The sequence below is a fragment of the Erythrolamprus reginae genome, chromosome 1 (assembly GCF_031021105.1).
Source record: "Erythrolamprus reginae isolate rEryReg1 chromosome 1, rEryReg1.hap1, whole genome shotgun sequence".
In the NCBI taxonomy this organism is placed as follows: Eukaryota; Metazoa; Chordata; class Lepidosauria; order Squamata; family Dipsadidae; genus Erythrolamprus; species Erythrolamprus reginae.
In genome coordinates this window covers 84135105-84152997 of record NC_091950.1, presented here as the reverse complement: position 1 = coordinate 84152997, position 17893 = coordinate 84135105, and the positions used below count along the sequence as shown (strand labels likewise).

The 17893-nt window shown below is 39.0% G+C and overlaps 1 protein-coding gene across 1 annotated transcript in view; it reads right to left on the bottom strand.

The window, feature by feature from the left end:
• Positions 1 to 702: 702 nt before the first annotated feature.
• The window catches only part of SPINT1 (serine peptidase inhibitor, Kunitz type 1), a 37953-nt gene continuing 20762 nt past the window's right edge, over positions 703 to 17893 (bottom strand). Inside the window, exons 3-10 of the mRNA XM_070757046.1 lie at positions 15634 to 15769; positions 13120 to 13290; positions 9663 to 9689; positions 8498 to 8623; positions 7156 to 7203; positions 5069 to 5239; positions 3984 to 4040; positions 703 to 3314 (exon numbers count right to left, since the gene is read on the bottom strand). Coding sequence (XP_070613147.1) covers positions 3106 to 3314; positions 3984 to 4040; positions 5069 to 5239; positions 7156 to 7203; positions 8498 to 8623; positions 9663 to 9689; positions 13120 to 13290; positions 15634 to 15769 — 945 coding nt within the window. The 3' untranslated portion in view covers positions 703 to 3105. The remainder of the gene's footprint in view (positions 3315 to 3983; positions 4041 to 5068; positions 5240 to 7155; positions 7204 to 8497; positions 8624 to 9662; positions 9690 to 13119; positions 13291 to 15633; positions 15770 to 17893) is intronic.

Here is a 17893-nt window from a genome sequence, read left to right as displayed (position 1 = left end):
TTTCTCGAAAGGCATCACTCTGCTAAACAAATAATTCCCTCACAACTGTCAAACTATTCACTAAGGCTGCATTACTATTACTATTAGTCTTATCATTGTTCCTATCCCCCATCTCCTCCCACTTATGACTCTATGACTGTAACTTGTTGCTTGTATCCTTATGATTTATATTAATATTGTTTCCTGATTGCTTATTTGTACTGTATGACAATCACTAAGTGTTATACCTCATGATTCTTGACAAATGTATCTTTTCTTTTATGTACACTGAGAGCATATGCACCAAAGACAAATTCCTTGAGTGTTCAATCACACTTGGCCAATAGAGAATTCTATTCTATTCTATTCTAATTATCTATGGACAGCCATTTCATTACTAGTGAATGCTTTCTGCTTCTTATGCACCCAATTCCAAACTAGTCCAACCAGCTGAATTCATGTGTGCCCTTCCCTTGTTTAGTATTTTGTCCTAACATACAGGAAATGCTCTCCAACCCACAGTCTCTCTCAAGCCTAATGTCAACTTATTGATGTTGACGTGCCATTTGTACCCTACTAAAGGCCTGTTTCTTGAATGATGATAAATCTGGAGCTTCCTCCTTTCTCTGAGCACAAAGATACCAGCAAGACCCTAAGCCTTTCTCAAGCAGGCAAGATATAACCATGGGACTTGAGGAATAAAAACCTGATCAGGCAAGCAAGTTATAAAGAAAATATTTTATTAAAAATTTCACTGTCAGAGGAGAAATTCAGAATTTGAGGGCTCAGAAAGCAGTAAAGAGGTACAGAAAAAGGTAAGAGTTGACAGCTGTTGAAACATGGGATAATCATGCAAACTGCAAAGCACAATGAGTAATCTCTTGTTTTCTCCCTATAAGGCACAATGACCAGCGCTGTCATTTCCTTCCCCACCCCATTTTGCAATTTCTCATAGATGCTCAGCCAGTTCCATTGTTTCAGGTGGTTTGGCCCTTGGAGCAACAAACAGCTGTCTTCCCTTCAGATAATTCCCTAATAATCATTTCTCCTGTTCATTTTGCTGAGGACTCTTCAGCTTAGCCAGCAGAGGTTTTACATCCAAGCAAAGAATCTTTATATACAGCACATCAATAAAACAAAATCTCATAACGTCTACAAAAAAAAAAAAAGAATAAACAAAATAATCATCTCTCATTTGTATCATAGAGTATGTCCAAAGTTATGTACAACTTCACACAGAGTGGATAGAAGTATTCTCACTGGCTTCACACGCTAACCTCCTGTGCTATATTAGACAGGGAGGAAGGAGATTAAAATTCAAAAGCAAGATTTGGATTTATAATATTCAGGTTTGCTATTGGAATCGCAAGGTGGTCAGGCAAGAGCTGGGTAATCCACTATAACAGGGGTCTCCAACTTTGGCAACTTTAAGACTTGTGGACTTCAATTCCCAGAATTGAAACGCTGAGAATTGAAATGCACAAGTCTTAAAGTTGCTAAGATTGGAGACCCTTGCGCTATAATACAAGCCAACTACAGCTCAATCTGTCCTATATTTCACCACTGTGAAATACTTTCTCCCCTTTAGTTCCTGGGAGGATTCAGTGCCTTCAGAAGTCACATGTAAACTTGCCAGATGCTGGGAGTGATCCACATAGTGACCCCAAAGCATAAGCCCTTCATTGAAACAGCTTTCCTTCCATGCATAAGCAAGTTCAGATAAGTCTTCTAAGCATCTTCAAATGGCCAGAAATCAAGAAGTGTAGCCTGGTCAACTATTTCTTTTTTGAGGATGTTTTTGAAAAAAGATGGATAGTTTATTCCAAGCATCTCTATCCAGAAAGTAAACCAGTACTCAGGAGTAACTGTAAATTATCAGATGCCATAAAATGTAAAACACCAATTTACAAACTGGGGTGTAGGTCAAAGTGGGTGGAGGAAAGAGATTAAAATATCTTACCTCAAACAAACAGGAAGGTAAATGAAAACATCACAGGTATCAATCTATACATTTCATATAACATACTGGTATTTGTGGAAAATTGGGACAAACCTGTATTCTATCTCTATAAATTCTGGGCCACATCTGCTACTTTCTCTATATTTAAGCACGGCCATGGAAGAAGCAGTCTGTCAACTTTCAAGGACTTTCCTTTTGTCCAAGGTTCTTGTGAAAATCAGCTCTGAAGAAAAGCTAATTTTGAAACTGTCCCTATGTAAGTACATTATTTAACCCCTTAATGAGTTTGTAGAGTTGGAGACAAATTAGAAAATGAGGAATGTCCTCTTTTCTGTCACAATTTAATTCTAAAAATAAATAGATGTGGATTAAAAACAGAAACATTAAACTAAAAATAAGAACTAGAAAGTAGGAACAGAGGGAAAATCCAGAAGGCACAGCCAGGTTTTCAGCCATGAGGGCCATTTGATCTGAATGCGTATAAAAGGAAAGAGAAATTAGATCATTTCTGTTTCCTCTTATATGCATTCAGATCAAATCACAATGTTGTCTGTTTTCCATTCAGCAATAATCTAGATATTTGGCATAGATGCGATGAGCTCAGGCCTCAGCACAGACATTAATAGATCTGTGAAAAGGACACCACTTTTACATCAAAGTATTCTATCAAAATGTAAGTTTCAAAACCGCATCACTTTTTTGTACCAGTTAAAACCCATAGAGGGTGGCTTTAAGATAGCATAGGTTCTCTCTCTCTCTCTCTCACACACACACACACACACACACACACACACACACACACACTTCAGTGAGTTTTGTGGGAAGAAGAGTGCCATTAAACTATGGTTCCTTCAATAGATATAGCAAGTCCTTAAACTTAAAATAACCTTCATTATAGAACTTGGGGAAACATGAACTCAAAATGTTATCCATGTACTGTCAGAGCAGGCTAATCTTCTGGTGACCTTAGAAACTATCACAGGATCAGGACAGATACAGCTTGCAAGCAGCTAATGGATAGTCTAAGGAAACATGGAAAAAAGGAAGGAAAAATCCTTCAGTAGATCCCCTCACCGCTCTCTCTCCCCCCCCTCCAACCCCCAAATAAGCATTACAAGAAGTTGGTAAGACTGTCCTTCCCAGAAATGGAGGATAACTATACAGAATCAGATAGGCTTTGTGGTGCTGTTGTACACCAGGTGTTCTGTGTCTTCAGAAGTTGATAAGACAGAAGAAAGAGTGGAATTAGCCGCAGTAGTGGGCTGACGACGTCTTCGGTACGCTTTTTTATTCTTTAGGAAGAAGTAGCCAAGGATTACCAACACTATCATGATGCAGACGCCGAGGAGCACAGCAACGGCCACTTCAAAAGTACCTATGAGAGATGGAGCAGGAATGGGAGGTGGACAGAGAAAATCATGATTATACGGAAATTGTGAGAATGCTTTGTTATGCAAAATTTTAAGATACGCGGGCTGCTCAAATTAAATTCAGAAACAAATTAAACACTATGTTTGTAGGACTGTTCCTTTAAAAAAAATGACAGCATAGGATCCACCTAAATCTAGTTCTAGGTCACCTTAAGAAAACTATAATTACACTGTAACATTCTTAGATGTGCACGCCTGCTGACGTGGTATATATACAAACAAACTGGGGGTGGAAAGGGAAATTGTTTTTTGAAATGCTGGTCTTAATTCAGGTTATAAAAATTGCTGCGCTTTGATTTCTAAATTATACCATACCCCACAAAAACAAAAACAAGTTCTTGTGCAGGGAAGATTAGAAAGAATTCTTGAGCCAGTATTTTTTTTGTGAGCAAAGGTGAAAATTATGTAACATCTTATTTTCCCATTTTCTATGGTTTTTGTTCCTAAGTGGTATATCCTTTGTTATCCGTAAAATAAATCATTTTATTTAGATTAGAAGCACATCATACTTCTTTCCACCACCCAAAAATGCCAGGCAAATTGCTGTTAAAAATAAAAAAATGTAACAAGCAGAAAACAGGGACTCAAGAATTATTCGGAATGATGTTACGTACTTAAACTGGCTTGTTGATATTCGTATGATTTCCATCTCTCATCAGTCATATCTTTCTCTATATTAAAAGAAAACACAGGATTATGTAATAAGGTCCAGAATAATGAAGACAACAATGTACTTACAATGTTATGCTACTAATAGTTGCTTAATAGTTAAGTTACTATTACGTAACCACCCCCGGGAGTTCAGGGTGAGACCGAAGGATGCCATTGTGTCCAGAGAAGGTTATTAATTAGTTAATTAGTATTTATTTGTATCCCACCTTTATTATTCTTACAGGCAGGGGCAGGCTACTGCCCGGACGGGGGTAGGTAGCGGGGTAGCGAAAATGGAGCTCCACCCCAGAGCACCCAATTTGCACTGAAAGAGGTTGAAAGAAAATGCAGGGCGTCCTGCATAAGCCAAGCCCACAGTGTGGTAGTAAACATTTGGGTCGCCCTTCACTGCTTACAGGTAACGTATGGCAGTGAACACATCCAATATGCCTTCCTCCTCCTATTTTCCCCATCATGCCCACCCTGTGAGGTTGGGTTGAGTGTGTGTGTGACTGGTCCAAGGTCACCCAGCTGGCTTTCATGGTTAAGGCGGGACTTGAGCTCATGGTCTCCAGCTTTCTGGCTGGTACCTTTGCCACGAGACCAAACTGGCTCTCTTAATAATCAAATTCATATAGCCACCTATCTCCCCGAAAGAGTATTCTGGACAGCAGACAACAATAAATAAAACAGGCAATATAACAATGATAAAATCTAAATGGCCACAGTAATAAATAGCATAAAAATAGAAATAGTAATCTTGGGCGGATTAGTAGTTGAGTCATCACAAGAGTTCTCTGGTCCCCAGCAAGCCCCAGGATTCCCAGATGTTGAGGGCTTTATGGAAAGTCAAAATAGAGACATCATTTCCCCCAATGTCTACCAGGCTTCATGGCCCGCTTGACTTTTAAAATAATTTTTAAAATTAAATTAAATAAAAACTAGCATCATGCAAAGCAAAACACCAGCCTCTAGCAACAATACTACTGAGCGCTGAAAAAGTCTCACTACAATGATAAAAAACCCTCTTTTAAGATTTTCTTCTTACTTGTGACATGGCTACATAATTTCATACATGTTTCTTCGTCCTCGAAATTATTTTTGTTGCCTTCACAGCCTCCATAGGTGAAGCGACCACACTTCTCAGTCAAAGGGTTGTAGTACCAGCGAGGTATACTTTCTTCACAGGGTCCAGTATCGGGCATAACCACGCAATATTCTACCAGGGAGGAACAAGAAATATTGTAACTGTATTCCCAATTCTATTGACCTATCATGATCAAGCATTGGATAAAGCCATTAATAATACTGTAATAATAATAATAATTTATTAGATTTGTATGCCGCCCCTCTCCGAGGACTCGCGGCGGCTCACAACAATAATAAAATACAATAAACAGTGGTACAAATCTAATATTAATAAAAACTAAACTTAAAACCCCTTAATATCAAAAAACAAACAATACTACACAATCATACCATTCTCAAGTGCTATAATCAGCAAGGGGGGGGGATTAGTCCGCCCATGCCTGGCAACATAAGGGGGTCTTTAACATATTGTGGAAGACGGGGAGGGTGGGGGCAATTCGAATCTCTGGGGGGAGCTGATTCCAGAGGGCCGGGGCCACCACAGAGAAGGCTCTTCCCCTGGGTCCCGCCAGATGGCATTGTTTAGTTGACGGGACTTGGAAAAGGCCAACTCTGTGGGACCTAATCGGCCGCTGTGCGGCAGAAGGCGGTCCCATAGGTATTCTGGTCCGATGCCATGTAGGGCTTTATAGGTCATTACCATTAGCACTCCAAAGACTTGACCTGTGTAGCAAGTCAATGTGTTAAAACTTAAAATGTGTTACAGGTAATCCTTGACATATAATCAGTTTGTTCAGTGATCTTTCAAAGTTGCAATGGTGCTGAACAAACGGTAGCTGGGACCAGTTCTTGGGGTTCTGGTTGTCCCAGTCATACAATTTGACCATGATAGTTGTTAATTCATGGCCCCAGGGCCTGCCGGCAAAGCCAGGTCTTCATGGCCTTACAGAAAGCCATTAGGGTGGGAGCAGTACGGACCTCAGGGGGGAGTTGATTTCATAGAGCTGGGGCAGCAACAGAGAAGGCCCTCCCCCATGGCCATGCCAACCTGCATTGCTTAGTTGACGGGACATGGAGGAGGCCAACTCTGTGTGCTCTTATAGGTCTCTGGGAGGTATGTGGCAAGCTTACATAAGACTAGTGGGAATATCTGTAGCTCGGGTGTAGGATGGGGGTGAAGGTTCATTCTCCGACCTTGTGGGTTGGTTTCCAAACGTTTAGTTACCAGGTAAACTGGTACTAAACTTCACTCTCATTACACAAGACTGCCACAAGCAAATTTACTACTTAGAAACATAGAAGACTGACGGCAGAAAAAGACCTCATGGTCCATCTAGTCTGCCCTTATACTATTTCCTGTATTTTATCTTACAATGGATATATGTTTATCCCAGGCATGTTTAAATTCAGTTTCTGTGGATTTACCAACCACGTCTGCTGGAAGTTTGTTCCAAGGATCTACTACTCTTTCAGTAAAATAATATTTTCTCACGTTGCTTTTGATCTTTCCCCCAACTAACTTCAGATTGTGTCCCCTTGTTCTTGTGTTCACTTTCCTATTAAAAACACTTCCCTCCTGAACCTTATTTAACCCTTTAACATATTTAAATGTTTCGATCATGTCCCCCCTTTTCCTTCTGTTCTCCAGACTATACAGATTGATGTATAGACATCAATTATGGACTACTTGTCCATAATTATACTATATTTTTGTGTCTTTAGCTATTTTAACTATCAAATTGTGCTACTTAAAGCAGATCTATTTTTATAGAAACATGACGCTTTAAAACACTTGACTGTTGGACATTAGCCAATTGAGCAAATCTGTTCATGTCACAAATTTCCCAATAATAAAAATAAAAGTTATTCAAGATTGTATTCAAATATGTCCAGAGTAGTTAATTCCTTAGCAGAATTCAGTTCAAATTCTACATGAATACAATCATCTTCTTCAATTATATTTGGAGAGATGCAAACTTAAGATTTTTTCAATGTGTTAACATTTCTTTCAAGTGTAATCCTTCATGTATTTTATAACATACTTACGTTTGGCCATATAATTGATATTCTGTAACTTATCAAATCCTTCAGTCACTGAAAGAGACAAAGAGCAGACAGCAGAATGATTTACAGGCATGCATTTTATTTGAAAATGATAATAATTCTTATAAAGTATAAAATAAATAATGCAAATGTTTTATTTTATTTTGAAGAACATTAATTTCTTAGAACAGAAAGCTATGCATAACAGTGGCATGCAATTAAATGCACATTAAAAACAGCTATTTTAAATTCAAAAGAAGCTATTCTGACCTCTTGGGAAGCTCTGCAACCTTAGCAGAATTGCTCTAAACTAAAAACAATTCTATTTCAATCTCAAACCCAAGCCAAGGTCAGAACAGTTTCTCTTCCACTTAAAACATTTCAAAAATATTTATAGCTATACCAGAGAATTTCAAACTTGGAAACTTTAAGACTTGTGGACTTCAACTCCCAAATTCTAGGAGTTGAAGTCCACAAGTCTTAAAAGTTGCCAAGTGTAGGGACTCCTGATCTATACACATACATACACACACATACACACACAGATGAGGTACACTACATACACCAGTATTATCTTCTCTCAGGACAATTAAGAGGCCAGATCAAACTAAATGCCCATCCAACAGCCAAACTACATTTTCTCAATAGTCTTTAGATGCCCATCAAAAATTCAACAGAAAAATGTAAATCATAGCAATGGCATTTAGACTTATGTACTAGAATAGAATAGAATGGAATGGAATGGAATGGAATGGAATAGAATAGAAATTTATTGGCCAAGTGTGATTGGACACACAAGGAATTTGTCTTTGGTGCATATGCTCTCAGCGTACATAAAAGAAAAAGATACATTTGTCAAGAATCATGTGGTACAACACTTAATGATTGTCATAGGGGTCAAATAAGCAATGAAGAAACAATTAATATTAATAAAAATCTTAGGATACAGGGAACAAGTTACAGTCTTAGGTGGGAGGAAAAGGATGATAGGAATGATGAGATGATGAGAGTATTTACAGAGTATAAGTACTTTTACAGCCCTCTCTAAGCAGTTTACAGAATCAGCATATTGCTCCCAACAATCTGGGTCCTCATTTTACCCACCTCAGAAGGATGGAAGGCTGAGTCAACCTTGAGTCAGTGGTGAGATTTGAACTGCTGAACTGCAGCTAGCAGTTAGATGAAATAGCCTGCAGTGTTGCACTGTGCTACCCCGGCTTTTAAATCATATATTTGAGGTATGCTTAGATTTAGTTTCTTTGTAGTGAGCAGAGTTGGACTCAGTGGCCTTCAATTCCATCTCTATTTTTATTATTCCAAGACAGTTCAGGTGTCACCAACTTACATGAATCACAAGATTTCTCATCTGACTCATCTCGGCAATCTGGAGTGTTATCACAAATCCGATCTTTATCAATGCAGCAGCCATCTTCACATTTGAAAGAGGAGGCTGGGCAGTTTCCATTGCATGCTGTATGAGAAATATAGGTTAGTTCTCAAAGGTGCTCAGCAAAGATGATTTATCTTTATGATATTGGGGTAAAAAGATGTCTTTCTTCCTTGGGCACAGCAGAAGTAGAATACAGGTAGTCCTCAATTTACAACCGTTTGTTTAGTGACTGTTACAACAGCACTGAAAAAAGTGACCCATGACTGTTTTCTACACTTATAACTTTTGTTTGGCAACAGACTCATATTTTATGATGGATGGAGTGCTCCAGGTTCATATTGCATTGGACTGCATTGGTTTTCAGACCCAATTCAAAGTGTTGGTAAAGCCCTACATGGCATCGGGCCAGAATACCCGTGGAACCGCCTTCTGCCACATGAATCCCAGCGACCGATTAGGTCTCACAGAGTTGGCATTTTCTAGGTCCCATCAGCCAGATAATGTCGCTTGGTGGGGCCTAGGGGAAGAGCCTTCTCTGTGGGGGCCCCAGCCCTCTGAAGATTCGCACTGCCCCCACCCTCGTTGCCTTCCGTAAGAGTCTGTCGCCAGGCTTGGGGCCAGCCCCCTGGCCAACGAAATGAGATATATGTTGTATGATTGAAGTGGTATGATTGTTTTCAAATATTGGATTTTTAGATTGTAATTTTAAATTTAATTAGATTTGCCGTTGTACTGTTAGCCACCCCAAGTCCTTGTAGAAGGGCGGCATACAAATATAATTAATTATAATTAATTAACAAACAAACAAACATTGAATCTTTTGTGACTTGTAACAACTAAAGTTAAGGGAGAGCCAAATTCACTTAACAAACTGTGGTGAGAAAGATCATAAGATGAAGCAAACCTCGCTTAACAATGGTCTCACTTAGCAACAGAAATTGTGGGCTCCATTGTGGTTGTAAATTGAGGAATACTTGTAGAAAAATATTTGCAAGTGCTTCACTGCAGTGCTTCAAAAGCACAGAATAAGATATCAACCAAAGATGTACCACTAAACCTTATGTCAGTAAGGAAGTTCAAAGAAAGTTTGAGTGCTATCATGGAAAAGTACAGAACTTACTTGGTTCTTGAGGTTTTTCAACAGAACCTGAAAAGAAGAAACTTAGGGTGAGAACCTTGTCTTTTCAATTTTTCAACGAGCTCTCATTGAAATATTCAATCCAACCACTTTACCAATTAAGATTTTTTTTTTTTTTTAAATGAGGGATTAGAGAACTGCCAGCCCAGGAACTACAAACCACATCCTTGATATACTTATAGCAAACCTTCTTCCCAAGCGAAAGGAAATCAACAACTGGCAGATGGCCTGAATGTGTTTTACTGCAGATAGCAAAAACTACTGCCTCCCAACTCCACAATCCCCATCTCAGACTCACCAACAACAGCCAAGCCTCCTAACAACCTACCCTATCCCATTGGGCCCACCACCTCTGGTGATTACAGAGAATAAGGTGCAAAGCCTATTTCACAGACAAAAGCCTGGAAAAGCTCCAGGTCCAGACAAGATGATTCCTTCTTGCTTAAAAATTTGTGCTGATCAACTGGAAATGTGCTATGTTCCTTCTTGCTTCAAATGCTCTACTATCATCCCAGTGCTGAATAAGCCCTTCATCAAGGGCTCTACCATCTGTAGTTATGAAGACCTTTGAAAGACTAGTGCTTGCCCACCTGGGAACCATCATGGATCTGCTATTAGACCCCTTGAAATTTGCACATTGAGCAAATTGATTGACAAGATGATGCTGTTAATATGACTTTATATCCTACAACATCTTGAATCTCTAAAAACCTATGCAAAGGTCCCCTTTGTAGACTTCAGCTCAGCATTCAATATCATCATTCTGGACATTCTTCTAAATAAACTAAACCAGCTAGCGGTACCTAAACATACTTGAAATGGATCATAAGCTTCCTAACATACAGGAAGCAGCAGGTAAAGCTAGGCAAAATCATAACGATACCTGCACAATTAGCACAGAGGCCGTGTGCTCTCTTCTCTCCTTATACCAATGATTGCATCTCAAAAGATCCCTCTGTTAAAATACTGAAGTTTGCATATGACACAACAGTGATTGGTCTCATTCAAAACATCAATGAATCTGCATGCAGACAGGAAGTTGAACAACTATCCTTGTGTGCAACCAGAACAATCTTAAACTAAATACACTCAAAACTGTAGAAATGGTGGTGGATTTTAGAAGAAAACCTCCTATACTACCACCTCTTACAATAGTAGACAACACAGTATCAAGAGTAGAGACCTTCAATTTCCTAAGTTCTATCATATTACAAGACTTAAAATGGACACCTAACATCAAAAATGTCATCAAAAAAGCACAACCAAGAATATTCTTTCTGCGCCAACTCAGAAAGCTCAATCTGCCCAAAGAGCTGCTACTTCAGTTCTATGTAGAGCAATTACTGAGTCTGTCATCTGCACCTCCTTCTTTGGCTCTGAAAACCAAACAAGATAAACATATACTTCAACAGATAATCAGAACTGCAGAAAAAACAATTTATTTATTTATTTTATTTATTTATTGGATTTGTATGCCGCCCCTCTCCGTAGACAATTGCTACCAAGCTGCCTTCCATTGAGGATCTGTATACTGCACGAGTCAAAAAGAGGGCTGTGAAAATATCAAAAGACTCCAGGACATAAATTGTTTCAACTTCTACCCTTAAAACAGCGCTATGGTGCACTGCACACCAGAACAACAAGACACAAGGACAGTTTTTTCCTGAACACCATCACTCTGCTTAACAACTAATTCCCACAACACTGTCAAATAATTTACTACGACTATATTACTATTATTATTATTATTATTCTCCTCCTTCCTAGTACCTATCTCTTCCCACTTATGATTATAACCATGTTGCTTGTATCTTTTATATTGTTTTTATTTGTTTCCTAGTATGAATTGATAGCTTATTAGAAACCTTGATTATCACTAAGTGTTACATCTTTTTATTCTTGATGAATGTGTTTTATTCTCCTTATGAACACTGAGAATATATACATTAAAGACAAAATCCTTTTATGTCCAATGACACTTGGTCAATACAGAATTCAATTCCATTCCATTGTACTCTTCTGGTTATGCATAGAAGCATACCAGAAGCATACATTTAATGCATAAAAGCCACTTCCAATTATTTTTCCATCACATAGAAATGCAGTGGAGGCCATATTTTTCATTCAACCAAATGCCAATTGGATGCTTCCCTGTACTGGTATAAAGACAAGTATCCCTGATTTTATAGCTTGGCTCAGACTTCTAATACCTGATAATGTCCCCCAAGTGTTGAGTGGTAGTTAATAGTTGTGCCCCAGCCTTGCTAATTAGGAATTTATGTGGGTTTCAGCCCAGCAAAAGTTCCAGTTTGAAAAAGGTTCAATACAAAGCCTCTCTTTATCTGTTTCTTTAACTCAGGCATGTACAAATTGAGTTCACAAACTGAACCTAATAACTATGTATTGGAAAACATGTTTTTTTTGTTATGTGTGATTGAAAAGCATGGGCTTTTTTGTTATGTATAATTGGGGCACTATGCTTTACTCAATAAATCATGATGAAAACATTAGAATGAAACCAGCCAAATCAACTTTACTTGATTGACAGTTTATTTATTTGTTTGTTTGTTTGTTTGTTTGTTTGTATGCCGCCCCTCTCCGAAGACTCGGGGCGGCTAACAACAACAAAGAAAACAATGTAACAAATCTAATATTAAAAAGTACGGTAATCTAAAAAACTCCAATTTAAGAGACCAATCATACAAACAAGCATACCTTGTATAAATTCTATAAGCCTAGAGGGAAGGGGGGGAAAATTCAATTCCCCCATGCCTGATGACAGAGGTGGGTTTTAAGGAGCTTGCGAAAGGCAAGGAGGGTGGGGGCAACTCTGATATCTGGGGGGAGCTGGTTCCAGGGGGTCGGGGCCGCCACAGAGAAGGCTCTTCTCCTGGGTCCCGCCAGATGACATTGTTTAGTCGACAGGACCCGGAGAAGGCCAACTCTGTGAGACCTAACCGGTCGCTGGGATTCGTGCCACTTCCACACGTTATAAGATTGGGAAAGGGGGGACAGGATCGAAACATTTACATATGTTAAAGGGTTAAATAAGGTTCAGGAGAATAGTGTTTTTAATTAAAAAGTAAACACAAGAACAAAGGGGCCCCATTTTAAGGTTAGTTGGGGGAAAAGATCAGAAGCAATGTGAGAAAATATTATTTTACTGAAAGAGTAGTAGATCCTTGGAACAAACTTCTAGCAGATGTGGTTGGTAAATCCAAAATAGCTGAATTTAAACATGCCTAGGATAAACATGTATCCATCATAACATAAAACACAGGAAATAGTATAAGGGCAGACTAGATGGACTATGAGGTCTTTTTCTGCCGTCAATCTTCTATGTTTCTATGATTGATTAGTGTCAAAATAATTCTGAATTGGTTAGGTTTCCTCACTTAAATCTCTAAAACAGAGAAACGATATCTTCTAATATACGAACCTTGAACATTCTTGCAGGCAAGATCACATTCCTCTTTTTTTACATAATTGTTCTTGTTGGCAGTGCAGCCACCAAAAAGAAAATGTTGACACTGTTCCATTTCCGGATTGTAGTACCAGCGTTGGAAGGCGCCTCGACACTGCCCTACTTTTTTAGGAGCCAAACAATGATCTAGGAAGAACAAGGAAATTTAATTCTCACAGTAAGGATAAGAAAAGGCATAAATTATATCCAGTCTATTTCCCCAGATCTTACAGAGTTGCCAGTTGGAAGAAAGAGGGCAGCAGGTAGCTGTAAAGGAATATTCTTCCAGCAGAATCACTATATATTTAATAGCAAATATGAGATGCCAGTGTGCCTAGGGATCTCTTGAGGTTATCTTACAACCGAATATTAAAAAGCCAATAATATATCCATATGTCTAGCTATCCCCAAATAAAAGCTTTGAGTCTTTCTTGCCAGTTGGTGGGGAAGGGCTAGTATTGGCTTTAAACCATAACGCAGAATACAAGTATTATTGGGTAAAATATTCATACTCCATTTTTCTTTTTATACATATTTTGTAATACAGTATTCAGATACACATACATAAATGAATACTTATCTTCATATTTTTCTTACAAATGTAAAATAAAGAAAGAAGTAATGGGTTTCATGGGAAAAACAAGGAAGAGCTTTTTGTGTTTTTAAAACAATGGTGGGAGGAATTTTAATAATTCTAAGAAGTAATTGCATTTTGATTTCCTGACCTAAGATACCACTCTAATCTACGCCATTTCCAAAGCTGAGGATCTGGCTATTTATCTACTTATCTGCCTGTCTTAACCCTATTCAATATATAGCTACCCTGGAGTCAGGAAAGGGAAGAACCAAACAGGAAAGAATTACATACATCAGAATCATGTACATGATTCTGTACATCAGCATGACTAAATATTTTCCTGAAAGAGAAGCTCATAGGTTGCAAGCCCACATGTCTTTAGAAATCATTGATAGGTTATTGCAAAGACTGCTTGCTGCTTGTACATTGTTCACATCTACCAACCCTTGCAAATTCCATATTTTAGGGACACAGAATGTTCTAAGTGTCTTATAAATGATCTTAAACATATTTTAGGGATTCATATACAGTCTACATGTTTTCTACCTTAAAATGGTGGCAATCTATGGCAGTGTTTCCCAACCTTGGCAACTTGAAGATATTTGGACTTCAACTCCCAGAATTCCCCAGCCAGCAAATGCTGGCTGGGGAATTCTGGGAGTTGAAGTCCAAATATCTTCAAGTTGCCAAGGTTGGGAAACACTGATCTATGGCACCAATTTTTAGTAAAATGTTATTGGCACCAAAAATCAGCAATGGCATTGTTAAAACTGTGAACAGTTTTGTGCTACCAAAACAATTAAAAGCTAAGAAGAGTATTAACTTTAAAAAGGAAAAAGTTTACTATCCTACCTAAAAGTTCACTTTTATTGTCTTCACACCCTGTACCAGTCATGGTGAACCTCTTTTGGCTCGGGTGCCAAAAGAGTGTGTGTGCGCGGGATAGCCATAATGCAATGCCCTCCCCTATGCATGCACACAACCCCCATGCTGCCCCCACACATGCGCACAACCCTCCTGAATTGCCCCCCCCCTCAACTCATGTGCAAAGGCCTCGCCGAAACCTCTGGACTTCTGGTAGGCCCATTGAGCTGTTTTTCACTCTCCTCGGGGTTCAGGAAAGCCTCTTGAATCGTGGGGAGAGGGAAAAACAGCCAAATGGGCCAAGCAGAAGTTTGGAAACAAATTTCCAGTTTGCCCATTGGGCCGTTTATTACCATCCCCAGGGTTCAGGAAAGCCTCCTGAAGCCTGAGGAGATTGAAAATGGCTGAAAAGAAGGCCGAAGGTCAACTGACCAGCGTGCGCATGCATGCTGCACGAATCCCAGCAGCCGGTTAGGTCCCACAGAGTCTGCCTTCTCCGGGTCCCATCGACGAAACAATGTCGTCTGGCGGGACCCAGGGGAAGAGCCTTCTCTGTGGCGGCCCCGACCCTCTGGAATCAACTCCCCCCGGAGATTAGGACTGCCCCCACGCTCCTTGCCTTTCCCAAACTCCTCAAAACCCACCGTTCCGTTTTATGTATGGTCTGTATGAGGTGTATGATTGTTTTTTATATTAAGGGTTTTAAATTGTTTTAATGTATCAGATTTGTACTGTTTTTTGTTGTGAGCCGCTCCGAGTCTCCGTATAGGGGCGGCATACAAATCTAATAAATGAATGAATGAATGAATGAATGAATGAATGAATGAATGAATGAATGAATGAATGAATGATGGAACTGACATAGGGCAATGCCTTCAAATATGGCTCCGCGTGACACCTGTGGCACTTGTGCCATAGGTTCGCCATCACTGCCCTGTACCCACTGTCTTGTGCCCTATAAGACTCTTGAGTGTGGTCTTGGCAATCTGTAAAAGCTGCATTGACACATCTTGATTCCAGGCTAAAAGGTGCATCTACAAATGACCTACCTATAGTCTGGGCAGAATTAAGTACAGTGACAGTAATGTTGATGGAGTGCTGCTGATCCGCAGTGTCTGTCACAGTGAATCGGAAGATGTAAATCCCTTCATTCAGATTTGAAAGCATCATAATATTGTTCTGTTTCTGGAAGCACAAGGAAAAAGAAAGGAATTAAAATGACCTAAGCAAAACCAAATCTCTTTGGTTTCCCTCATTTTAGAGTTCATCTATGCCAGTGTTTCCCAACCTTGGCAACTTGAAGATATTGGGACTTCAACTCCCAGAAATCCCCAGCCAGTGAATGCTGGCTGGGGAATTCTGGGAATTGAAGTCCAGATCTCTTCAAGTTGCCAAGGTTGGGAAACAATGATTTATGCAACTCTGAGGGTTGCTCATTGTATTATACAGTCCCATCATGTATAAATATAAGGAGTTGCTAAATTCAGAATTCTTTGTAGCACATCCCCAGAATTATATAGATGCTTTAAAATTGTTCAGGTTGTTCAATAGTTAACGACTCTCATGTTATTTCTCTCTATACCAAGCAATATTACAAACTCTCACTTAACAAACTATTTACAATGCAACAGAAGTTAAATAAAATTATATTTCTCCTCTATCTAACATTTAAGAAATGGCTGAAGCCATTTTAGTTGGGGTCTTTGGCCTTCCACATTTTATGCTATTTTAAAATGTATTCTTTGTTGTGGGAATTTGGGAGGAGTAATTGCATGAGGGCTGTTTGCATGTAGCCATAACAAATTCTTTCTAGATGGTCAAGGTCGTCCTTTGTCTTTGCACTCCCACACCTGCATGGAAGGAGATAGGAGTTTCTGCCAAGTTGGCATGATGGACTTGTGTGTGAGAGCAAGGGCTTGAACTTTCAACTGGGTGGAGAAACCTACAGGACTTCAGATTCGAGTTTCTCCCAGATGTGCCAACATGGCTCTGCTAATAAATTGTAACTTTGAGGAATACTTTGCCTCGTACTCTGATTTAGTTTTTGACACTATTTCATACCCTGACAGGCTATTTCATAGCTTATCAAATAGCTGTGATAGTTTTTTTTTCTTTCTTCATAAAATAAGTTCTACTACCATACAGTATGAGGCACCTTATAAAACAATGGAAGAGCAGTCTTCGTAGTCACATATTTACAATATTCAAGTTAGAAGAATAAATTCAAGCAATATTATTGTTATTTTGTAGCACTTGTTGATAATCTTCTGAAAATCATTCACAATGATTTTCTAATGTTTTTGTGTTTATAGTTGTGATGTCCTTTCATTTACTCAGTTTATATTAGCACTTATCCTGACACTGTAATTGTGTAGGCAAAAAATGTTTGTGAAAGAAAAGAACAAAGGAAAGAAGGAGGAGGAAGGGAAAGGAAGGGAAAGGAAGGGAAGAGGCAGACAGACAAAAAAGAAGAAAGAAGAAAAAAGGGAGGGAGGGAGGGAAAGAAGGAAGGAAGGAAGGAAGGAAGGAAGGAAGGAAGGAAGGAAGGAAGGAAGGAAGGAAGGAAGGAAGGACTATCTTATTCCTTATCCCATCTTTGTATTTTGTATCTCTCCCAGTTATGTAACATATTTGCTTACCTGAGAAAGGGAAAAAGCATTGCCGTGATGGGGAGTGCTTGTCAGGGCATGGAAATCATTCAAGCCTTAGTCTTGATGTGTTTGTGATATGAGAACTCTTCCATGTTACATACAGTACATTACACTGTTCTATCCACAAACTTCCAGAAATAAGAATCCGTATTAGGATTAGATAGCTACATTAAATCATGTTTACAACTTTTTAAAGCTGATCTTTTCAGAACTGAAGACAGAAATAACCCATTGTTCAAGCTCATAGTGGTCATGATGATGAAATGGATTGTGTTTACAAAGAACTTCAACAACAACTAAACTAGCCAGTCTACAAAAAGATCATTTTTGTTAAGTTGCAAAACTGCATGTGATATGAAAAGCCAGCAGGGAATTTCAGCAGATGCTTGATGAAAGATCCAAAAGGATCTGGAGGACAGTTTTACCTATTAGATGGATGAAATGTATTATCAGAGGAAAAAAAGGCCTCATCTCAAGTGTTATCATATTCTCTACTACAGTTTTACCTCATCTTACGGACGCCCCTTCATACGAACTTTTCGTGATACGAACCTGGGTTTTACGATTTGTTTCCTTGTCTTAAGAACCATTTTCCTTTTACGAACCCAAGCCCGGGAGCATGAGCTCTCGTACTGCATGTGCACTCTCTGACTGCCGC